The 11,987-nt window shown below is 42.3% G+C and overlaps 1 protein-coding gene across 1 annotated transcript; it reads right to left on the bottom strand.

Moving 5' to 3' along the window:
- Window positions 1-10,226: 10,226 nt before the first annotated feature.
- LOC124461774 lies at window positions 10,227-11,051 on the bottom strand. The gene has a single exon (XM_047013233.1). It carries the CDS (start codon window positions 11,049-11,051, stop codon window positions 10,227-10,229), a length of 825 nt encoding a protein of 274 aa, XP_046869189.1.
- Window positions 11,052-11,987: the final 936 nt, after the last annotated feature.

Below are 11,987 nucleotides of genomic sequence, written 5' to 3'. Positions count from 1 at the left end.
TTCTGATCTCCAACTTATTTTTTGATTTTAATAAAATAATAAATTTTTTTCAGTTTTTCGATTTTAAAAATATAAATGTAATAAATTTTTTCAGTTTATTTTAATAATGTAATTTCATATTTTCTAGAATAAAATTGGGTATGATTTTTCGTTTTATTCATTAAGTTTTCTTTTCAAATTTATTCGCCCGAAAATAAATTCGAAGTACAATTTTTAACAGGCAACTTCTTCACTCACCCGTTATTTAATTATCGTATGTTAATGTTGTAAGTATTTCTTCTTTCTCCAAATAAAACAGTGTAGTTTTCAGTTCTTCCGTTTTTGAAAGACTCCACATTCTCCAAAGCACAATGATGCTTTGTGAAAAGATGAAAAATGGAATTAGTGTTTGTATGTACAAATTTTTGTCGTTCAATGTATTTAATTCCGTATTTGTTTTTTTCTTTTTCATACTGTGTTTTTTCTTTTTCAAAATGTGTTTTTTTTTTTTTTTATTTCGTTAATTCACAATTTTGTTTGCTTTTTGTTTTTAATTTTTGAATATTTTCATTTTTAATTGTCGCAATGCTGTCTATCGCGATGCCCCACTATGTCGGTTGAGGGAGATCTCCATTATCCCTTTTAGTCCTAACAAGGACCTACTTAGGTGGAGGTGACTCCACATCCTCATTTGGGAAGATACCTTCGGTGGGAAGCACCACTGGTTGCCATTACCTGCGTTTTTTTTTTATTTTATTCTATTCTTCATAAACTTGACACTCTCGGTGGATTTGACACGTGACCGCCAACCCATCACGAGTGCCCATCAATTGCTGAACGAATGTTATTCTCTTTTTCTTTTTTTATAATTTTTATTCATTTATGTCGCCAATGAGAATGTAAAATTCGACTTCCAAATTAACTGTTTGAGTTCCAACCACTTTAATTTTCAGCGGATATTCTTAATTTTTTATATCATGCACTGAGGGAGATTTGAACCCCGGACCCAAAAAACTAAAACTTTATTTTTATTTTTTTGAATCCAACATTTCACATCCACTTGGCAACACAAAAAAAAAAATTTTTTTTGATTATTTTATGAATTTCTTACCTATTCCATTCCCCGACAGGGTTTTGAACCCCGTTTACACAAAACAAAAATTAACTTATGTATTGTCAGATAATGCCAGTGCTGCCAGAGAATTTATTTATCATTAAGGCAAGGTGATATTAAAAATAAACAACGACTTGTTGAAACGAAAATTGTACAACAAATCTGATCTGCGTTTCTTTTATTTCACAGGAATTTAAACTGCTTCGCAACGGTCTCAGATTAACTAGAATTATTCCGTTTGCTACTCTCACACGCAGAGTAATTGAAATATTTGATCTGCGCTGTTTTTATTTAATAGGAATTTTAGGTACGTTACGGCGGTCACAGAGCAACAAGAATTGTTTCGTTTGTCAAGGTTCCAATGAACTTTGGCACACGCAGAGCAATTGAAACAATTGATTCGCGCTGCTTTTATTTCATAGGAATTTTAGGTGCGTAGCGGCGGTCGCAGAGCAACAAGAAATGTTGCGTTTGTCAAGGTTCCCAAGAACTTTGGCACACGCAGAGCAATTTAAACAATTGTTTCGCGCTGCTTTTATTTCATATGAATTTAGAAGCGTCGCGGCGGTCGCAGATCAACTAGAATTATTGAATTTGTTCGGCACGCGCAGAACAACAGTAAAATTGTATTTGCTGAGATTCGGAGAAATGTCTCATCATCCAATACACAAATTCTTGGCAGCGATTCCAATATGTTTTTTGTGTAACCATCCTCTTTAATTTTTCGGTGGGCATTCACAAGAAACAAAACTTTTATATTTTTTTTTTTACTCACTTTTTACTGCACTTACTTTATTTTTTATTCACTTTATTTTGGGAACACATTCATTTAAGGCACTTATGGGCGAGAAAAAAAAACAATTTTATTATTTAAATTTATTTATTATTTGAGGAGGTCACCTTGCAGTAGCAAGGATTTGATCTCCGTCCCCAACGGCACGCACACCACCCAATCATCAAGACTTTGATTCGATCTCACGTTATAATGGTTTATTTCCTCTTTTAATCTCTCTCGGGTGTTCTCCACCCATCCACCTCCGGCTTCGGCCTCTTGGCCTGTTCTGCCCACACTCCCTCTGCTGCTGCTCCCCTTCTGCTCGCTGCCCCTTTTGCTGCTGCTGCTGCCGCTGATGCTGGCGCTGCTGCTTCTGCCGCTGATGAAGCTGCTGATGCCGCTGCGGCTGATGCTTCTGATGCTGATGCTGAAGCTGTTGCTGCTGATGCTGCTGCTGCTGATGCCGCTGCGGCTGATACTGCTGGTCTTAACTTGCATTTTCAGTTACCGCTCAAAACTTTAAAATTTAGGAAAATTAGAAAAGTCTTTAAAAATATAACTTTGTAGATCCTCAAATTAGAACTAGATAAAAAAATTAGAAGGTAATATCAAAAGCCTAAGCCTAAGGACTGAGTTATAAAAGACACTTTATAGAACCTCTATACAATTAGACAAAAAAATCTACATAATTTACACGTTAATTAATTTCCGTAATTCAAAACAAATAAACATAATAGTTGTTGGTTCCCACAGTAAATTCATTGAGTTTCTTTAAAATCTCGTAAACCATCAAACTATAAACGACAGAGCCAGTGTTTGCTACATAGCAGCAATTTCAATAAAAATATTGCTCTGCTCCTGCTACTGCTCTGAAGGGCTAGCAATAGCACAGGCATTAACGAGATGAGAGCGGAGCAAACAAAATAAATTTTTGTGCTACTGCTACGGAGCATTTCCTTTTCTGTTGCTCTCGTAGCAATTTCGTAGTCGCTCTCGTAGCAACTTCGTAGTCGCTCTCATAGTAGATCTGTATTAGAGGTGGGCATGGGCCGAAATGTTACATCCAACCCAACTCAGCCCATGGGCTTAAAATTTCACCCGCTCCCGAAAGCTAAAAAAATTTTGACATTCAGAGGAATCTGTAATTCCACAAAGGATCAACTCTGGAGTGATGCCACTCTGTTGGTTGATGTCGTTGTGTTTGGCTACCCTGGTGAGCTGTCAAGTGCCTTTCTTTCCTTTCCGGTCTCTGTCCCCTACCCTCCCGCACCCAACTCGAAATTTGGTTATTCAGCCCATACTCGCGGGTACCCGTCAAAAAAATTGAATTTCAAACAACCAGTAATTTACACTTATAATTTTGATTTTCGTCTTCAAATGAGGAAAAGTTGTCGATGGCACGATCCAAATGAGATGAGTTTTGTTTAACCAGTAAAATATTTTCCAAAGTGTCGGCCAGTACCAGTTTCAATGATGAAAATTCTCGTTCTATTGTGACCTACATAAATAAAATAAAAAGATGTCAACATATTTCTTTCAGTTAAAACAATACTTCTTACTTGTGTTGGCGGAATGGCAAAACATACTTTGCTCAATTCATACAGTTCAGGATCAGACGACTTTCGTTCTCTCCAGAAGTTCAAAACATTAACATTTGCTTTCATGTAAGGAAATTTTAGGGTTTCGATTTTTGTATAAACATCCGTGCATTCATCTGTAGGCGATATTGTAGCTGCCAAATAAGTGTCCAATAAGTCAAAATCTTTATTTTCCTGACCCTCTTCAAGAATTGAACTTATTGAAGTTGTTGAGGAGTTCAGTTTTGAGCTATTTGTTTTAATTTTCTCCCATAAAGCCTTTAAGAAATGTACAGCATTTTTTTTTGAGTCCAGGAAAGAATTTGTTGAAACCTCGGATCTAAGTATAGGCATGCATCAAATCCAACATTCGATATAAGTTTTTCCGTTCGAGTATCTATGCTTTCAATAAGGGTTTTACCAATTTTAAAGCTGATAGAATTTTCGCTATCTGATCGTGATAGCCAAATTTGATTAGTAGTCAGCTTACATGTGAGCCACAAAGCCTAAAAATTGCTATTATTTCTTTGGCCAGATTTTTTGATGTACTTCCACTAGCGCCTATTATTTCAGACAATCCTAATATCCGGGATACAATTTCATTTTCATTAATAAATTGCGCACTTATTCCAAAAATATTACGGTTAAGCCGAGTTGCGCTATCTATTTTTAAAGACAGTAATCGGCCGTAAATGCCATATAATTTAAAGCTTTTTCTGTTCTTTTCTGCAAGACCATCACAAATCGGATCTATTACATTTTTCATGTTTTCTGAATTTAGAACATTGAAAGGTATACTTTGTTCTGTTACCAGGCCTATTCACGAACGAATCAACTGTTTTTTGTTTATTTTCACTTTGATTATTTCTTTCCTGGGTTGAGATATATTTTCCGAACAAGAGGACTCGTTGTCTTGATTATCTATTTTTCTTTTGTGCACTCCAATAATATGTTTTTTCAAATTAAATGTACGATCCTTCTTTAATAACCGATCACAAGATTTGCACTGTACATATGATGACCCATCATCTTCAAAATATTTTAAAATATTAAACGAAGATTTGCGCGAAGCCGTGTTGACGCAAGAGACCAATTAATATTACTGCGTTTGTATAGGAAACTTTACCAAATGCGAATTATATTGAAGTGCTTTTAATATTTGTTTTTCCGGCTTATTTTTAGGATTACTTTTTATAGTTTTTGCGTGCGTTGCGTCGTCTATGGGGCAGAGACCGGAAAGGAAAGAAAGGCAATTGACAGGGTAGCCAAACACAACAACAGGCGCCAAATCCAAGAACCAAAAGCATTGGCTGACTCATGTTACCCAGTGATCGTGGCCACTGCTAATATTGCAGATGCCTCCGCTATACCCTCTTGTCCATGTTATCTTGCATGTTGGATTTATCCCTGTTGTGCTCCCAGTTTGTGGAATTACAGATTCCTCTGAATGTCCAAATTTTTTTAGCTTTCGGGAGCGGGTGAAATTTTAAGCCCATGGGCTGAGTTGGGTTGGATGTAACATTTGGCCCATGCCCACCTCTAGGACAGATCTACTATGAGAGCGACTACGGAGTTGTTACGAGAGCGACTACGAAATTGCTACGAGAGCAACAGAAAAGGAAATGCTTCGTAGCAGTAGGACAAAAATTTATTTTGTTTGCTCCGCTCTCATCTCGCTTTTAATGCTTGTGCTATTGCTACAGCTACAAAAAAATATCGAAAATTTTTTGCTCTTGCTATTGCTCTGTGCTCTGACGATGTATGCTACGGAGCAGAGCAGAAGAGCAATCGTTTTCCGTTTGTGCTCTCTGCTATGCTACGTAGCCCTTCGAAATCAGAGCAGTAGCGGGAGCAATAAAAAAAACTCCGACGTAGCATAGCATTTTCAATCCCTGGACAGAGCGAAACAATGCTTATGACTTTTGACCAAAATAGACGCTCTCATATACAAAATGCTGCTTCTCTCATTCAGAGAAGTCTGATGAACATAACTCGAACGGTTAGTATCTCTTTTTTGAGAAGTTATGCCATTTTAATGCAAATTTGGAAGCTTTCGGTGGAAGTAGACCATAAAACGCGCATAAATGTCGCCATGACTCACAATGGCTGAGATGGCCACACACACACAGAAACACACCCTTTTGGATCACAAGATCACACCGGTGAGTGCGGTTTGTTTCGCAAGTATCCTCCGCGTTACCCTCGAATCGGGCGTTCTTCAGGCCTATAAATCGAAATAAACAAGTCAGAAGGGGTCTTTGGGACTCTGCCTACATACCACATCCGCGGAACAGCTGTGGTGCCATCGTCGCTGGACCGGCCTTAATTTTTTGGCCAAGGCCGGCTGTGCTACTGGTGAAGGCTGCGGTGAGGGAAGGGAGTTGCCTCTCTCCTTATTTTTTCCCGCCTCTTTTCTTAGGCTTCTGCGTTGGTGTGGGTGAGAAATTTTATCCACTTTCCCTCAAAATTTTTCACTTTCTGCTACCAGCAAGTCTTCCTTGTTTTCACACCGCTACGGAACAGCTGATCAAGCCAGTGTTGGGAAACGACAGAAATAGGGGGAGCTCCTCCACCAATGCAAGAGCCCAAGCACTTCTTGAAGCATTCGCGTCAATCGACTTGGCGCTCCTAAACACAGGCAACAGCTTCACATTCCAACGTGGCAATTTAGGATCTATAATTGATCTAACATTCGTCACCAGTGCACTCTGCACACATGCACGGTGGGTATTGAGTCCCCATTACACAGCTACCGACCACAATGCAATTATCTGCACAATTGATAATCAGCGGCGGTCGTAACGGCAGATAACGAGACCCCAAATATTCAATTCGAAAATGTTAGATGTCCAAGTCTTCACTAGAACTCTTGAGCAGCACAATATCGAGGCATATACAGCAGATGAACTTAACGCCTGGCTAACCGACGCGTGCAACGCCTGCATGCCCCGGAAAAATGCCTGTCCCAAGAACCACAGACCCGCATATTGGTGGAACGAAGAGATTGCCAAACTCCGTAAGCTGTGTCATCGTTCCAGAAGGAGATCCCAGCGCACTCGGGGTAGTGAAGACTCTGAGTCTTACCGTCTAGAATTTGAGGCAAAGCGCAGAGAGCTTAAGATGGCTATTCGCCATAGCAAAAAGGCTTGTTTCGACGCGCTACTCACAGAAGCAGCCAATTATGTATGGGGCAGGCCATATAAAATTGTTATGAAGAGGCTTAAATCTTTCCAGCGCATAGAACCACCTTCTAGCATCGAAATGGATGCAATAGTAAGGGAACTGTTCCCCACCCAGGCACCTAGCAATTTTGTCACAGTTAACTATGTAGCAGGCATACCGCCGGTCACATCACAAGAAATACTAACAGCTGTAGGACGCATTAAAATAAATTCCTCCCCTGGCCCTGACTGTATCCCGAACGAGGCATTAAAGATTTTGCCTTCCAGAACCCTGAAAAGTTTGCATTCGCCTTCACCAAATGTCTCAACGATGGCATATTCCCCGACCTATATAAACAGCAGAACCTAGTGCTCTTCCCTAAACCAGGAAAACAAAGGATCAAAAGAATACTGTCTAATAGCCACACTAGACGTTAAAAATGCCTTCAACTCGGCAAGATGGTCCTGCATATTGGAGGCTCTGCATAACTATAGAGTTCCGCCTTACCTGTTGAAGGTAGTTAGCAGCTACCTCAACAACAGATGGTTGCATGTGGACACCTATTGGCTTTGCCGACGACATCGCCTTAGTTTGTGTGGCGAAACATCTAAATGAAGTGGAAGCTGTTTGCTCGAACGCGATATTCCGAGTTCAGTAGTGGTTGGCCTCAATGGGCCTCCACTGGGCCAAACATAAAACTGAGGCAGTGCTCGTAAGCAGTCGGAAGAAAGTAGAGATTGCAACAATTCTGGCTGGCACCGCGGAAATAACTAGCAAAAGCGCAATAAAGTACCTTGGCATACTTATCGATTCCAGGTTAACGTTCAAAGACCACCTCAATGAAGCTGCAAAGAAAGCGAGGGCTACCGGCGCTGCCTTATCGCGCCTAATGTGAACACAAAGGGTCCCACACAGACAGTCCACGGGGTCACAAAGGCCATAATGCTTTACGGCGCTCCGGTCTGGGCCGAGGCCATGGCCACAAAATCTTATGCACAGGATATGGAATCCGTCTATAGACTCAGTGCGCTCAGAGTCTGCTCCGGTTTCCGCACGATCTCTGGAATTGCTGCTATGGTACTAGCAGGCACAATTCCTATCCGACTCCTAGCAGGCGAGACCAAACAACTGTTCAGCAAACTAAAAGACCCAAGAATTACCCAAATCGAAAGGGCTGCAATCCGAAAGAGGGAGCGGAGCATAAGTATTTCTAGATGGCAGGCGCTGTGGGATGAGTCTGAAAAAGGCAGATGGACTCACCGACTTATCCCAAATCTCGAAACATGGCTTAATAGGAGACACGGCGAAGTCAACTTCAACCTGGCACAGCTACTGAGCGGACATGGTTGCTTTCGGAGTTACCTTTACAGATTTCGGCATGCTGCAAGCCCAGCGTGCCCATTGTGCAACAACGGTGAGGAAGAGACTGCTAAACACATTCTGTTCAGTTGTGGCCGCCTCGACACTCACAGAAGAAATCTGCAAGTGGTACTTGGGGTGCAGGCGTCAGAAACAAATCTGGTACCGCTAATCATACTGCGGAAGGCCAATTGGGATGCCTTCAACAAATTCGCAGCGGTCACCATGGTCGAACTGCGCAGCGAAGAACAACTGGCAAACAGAACCTGATAAGAGGATGTGCGGTGGAGGCAAGATCGTGTCAAGCAATACCCCCGCTGGCAGTCCCACACGCTTTTCCCTCTCCGCAACTTCATATATTCCTAAATCTATTGTAAATTCTTCTTTCTATCCTTTCTTAAATAAATGAATTAAAAAAAAAAAAAAATTAAAAAAGCCAACATCGGCTATGCCGAAGTTTATATACCCTTGCAGTCCTTGGTAATAATAATTTTACATGTTCAAAATGTGTTTTCTGCAACTCAATTCATCAATATACAAACAAAACAATTTTACTCTCTATTTTACAATTTGTTCTTCTTCTTCCCTTATTCCCAAAGCAAAGCAACGCACGCATGCACATACAGTTCATAGCGTTGCGTCTGTGTGTGTTATATTTATCCGATCACATTCAAATTTTGGGATCTGGGGTTTTATATCCAATATTATCACATATGTAAATTTCATAGCATACTCCGATTTTTATGAAAATGTTTCTTCTAGTTCTTCTAGAGCTATATGATATAGTGGTCCGATCCTTATGAATTTCATACTTTATTTTTCCCGGGTAATAAAAAACCCCGAAACAAAATTTCAGACCGATAGCTCTTAAGACGGCTGAGTAAAACGCATACGCACAGACAGACGGACGGACAGACGGACAGACGGACATGGCTATATCAACTCAGCTTCTCATGCTGATCAAGAATATATATACTTTATGGGGTCGGAAACGTCTCCTTCTGTGCGTTACAAACATCTGACCAATTTTATAATACCCTCTGCAAGGGTATAAAAAAAAAAAAACCCCTTTTGGATGACAATTTTCCGGTCGCAGAGAGGCGGCCTTTACTGGTGGACTGGGCACGGGATTATTTGCCACCCATAAACTGACAACTTTTTGGACAAGTGTCAGGTTAAAACTGCAGGAAGACGAGGAGAAGGAGCAGTAGCTGGAGTAGACGGCGCATGCGCAACGACCTGCAGACCAAGCGTCCAACCGACACTGGAACCAAATATTAATCGCTTTAATCTCTCAAGTGCACCGAAAACATGCGACAATATAAAAGAGAAAGGCATGCAAAATAAAAAGACACGGCTATAGTTCCGTCACATTGACGCTCTCTTGTTTGACATTGCGCACTTTTTTCAGACTCAGACTGGACATGTGTTTGTCAGATTTGAAGACAACAGGGTGTGCAACATGTCCAACAGGCTGTCCAGCATTATTCAAACATGTGGAAATGCCATCCAAATGGCTGTGTTCGATGGTACAGCTGTTGAGACATTTAAGGAAACAATCGGATAAAGTATCAAAGCATTCAATATGCCATCGGTGACAGCCATAACTTATCTCTCTTTTGGTTTTTTTTTTTGGCTACGCAAAAAATATTAATGATCTATCTATGAAGGCCACTGGCCATGACAATCAGTCCCGCCACCAAAACCCCACAAAAGAAAACACTTAAAATAAAACCATAATCGACAGAAAGAAAAGAGAAAAAGCATTATCAAAATTTCAAACAGCTAAGGGAAAACTAACGCGATTGGCCTGTTGAAACTCAACTCAAGGCCAAAAAGAGTTATGGTAAGATAGATTGAAATGCACTTACAGCTTTTTATTTTTTTTATTTTTTTATTATAAATAGGGGGGAAAGCATTGAAAGCCGAAGTGTGGGACTTGGTATCGACCTTGGTTAGTGGTCACCGCACCGCACTAAAACCTACCCTATGCTCCGTATCCCTCTCGCGGAACCAACGCTAAAGTACTACTTCACGAGGGGAATACGAGGGGAACTGCTGCCATGTGGCTAACAGCTAGCCAATTGTTTTGCGAGCTAAGTAGGATATCCATAAAGTCCTTGACTATAAATGGCCTCCCAATGCCTAGGCTTAGGTCTTCCCGTTCAGCAGAATATCTAGGACAGACAAACAGAACTTGTTCTGCGTCTTCTATATTCCCACACAGTGTGTGCAAAAGGGATCTGTCTCATGTTTAAACCTATTGCAAGTAGGATTTAAAGCATCCATGTCCCGTCAGTAACTGTGTCAGATAGAAGTCAGTCTGGCCATGTTTGCGATTAAGCCATTGCCGAATGTCGGGGAGAAGGCGCCTTGTCCAGCTCCCATGGTTTGAGTCACGCCCTATGCGTTGCCAGTTAGTCAGAGTCGTCTCTCTTCTAACTGGCGGCGGATCTCTATTTCTAGCCTCGTTAGCCAAGAGGTCTAGTGGGGCCATATCAGACAGCACGAAGGCGGCATCTTCGAGGACTGTCCTAAACGCGCATACGGTCCTGAGTGCGCATGTTCGGTACGACGACATGAAATTCCGGCTATAGGTGGGGGATGATATCGCTGGTGCCCATATGGCGCCGGCATATAGGATGATGGACCTTACCACCGTCGAGATGAGCCATCTGCTCCGTTGCTTGGGGCCGCCGACGTTAGCCATAAGCCGAGTTATAGCTGACGTGGCCTTCCCAGCTTTATTTGCGGCATACTGCAGGTGGGCTTTGAATGTTAGCCTATGGTCCATCATGACTTCAAGGTATTTAATGGCAGGCTTTGATGTTATAGAGCATCCGGCGACTTCGATCCTGGCTGTTTCCACTTTTTTCCTGCTGCTTATGAGCACGGCCTCGGTTTTGTGTGCGGCTATGGATAGTGAGTTTGCCTCCATCCATTCCAGAATCCTAAACACTGCTGCATTGGTGTTTTCTTCCGCTTGCTGGATATCCTTGGCCACAGTGACGATGGCGATGTCGTCCGCGAATCCCACTATGCGGGTGTCAGTTGGCATGTCCAATCGCAGGACAGTGTCATACATGACATTCCACAATGTTGGCCCGATCACTGATCCTTGGGGTACTCCGCCTGTGATGGTGTGTTTCCGTGGACTAGCTGCTGTGACGTAGAGTAGCACCCGATCCCGGAAATAGCTGCATATCAGGTTAATGATGTACTCAGATATGTCGCCGAATTAAAAGCATTCCGTACATCCAATGGCTTTAGCGGGTATCTCTACAACCGAACTGATGGCGTTGATAGTGCTGCGTTTCCTCCTGAATCCGAACTGCCAGTCCGACAGTCCATGGCGTTGCTCCAGTTCGTTCTCCAGTCTGTTGCAAATGATGCGCTCAAAAATTTTCCCAATCACATCAAGCATACACAGGGTCATCTGTATGCTTATGGGTCATTACAAGAGCCGGGACCCCGTCCGGGCCCGGGGCTTTATGTACGTTTATCCTCTTCCCTGCTTCCCTGACTTCACTAACATCTGTGAATATCGGTGCACATGGTGTTCCGCTCGCTGCTAAGTTCCTCGTCGGCTCTCTTGATCTCCATATTTAGGTTGGCTCTATTCCGCTTGTAGTCTGCAAGCAACTCCGGAATCGTGGGCATTCTGCGGGCACGTTGCTGTCATCGTCTGGCCTGATGACATTGCCTCCTGGCATCCGCAATCCTGGCATTCCACCAATGTACTGGCTTACATTTGTTGAGTCCATGCCGTTTGCGTATCATGGCTGCATCACATGCTCTGCGAAGAATGTCGCCCATGTGGTTGGCCTGAGTGTCCGCGTCCGGGCTGCTGCTCCTTGTCACTTGGGTCATCATGGTGAATAAAGCTTCTTCGCTCAGCGTGCTTGGGGCCCAGCTGTAGAACGTCGTTGGTATATGTGCAGGTGGACAACTCTTGATAGAGCACACAATGGCGAAGTGGTCGCTGTGCGTGTAGATATCCGAAACTGCCCACTGCGCGCTG

Source organism: Drosophila willistoni, unplaced genomic scaffold (assembly GCF_018902025.1).
Source record: "Drosophila willistoni isolate 14030-0811.24 unplaced genomic scaffold, UCI_dwil_1.1 Seg639, whole genome shotgun sequence".
Lineage (NCBI taxonomy): Eukaryota > Metazoa > Arthropoda > Insecta > Diptera > Drosophilidae > Drosophila > Drosophila willistoni.
This window is presented reverse-complemented; position numbering and strand designations above follow the sequence as displayed.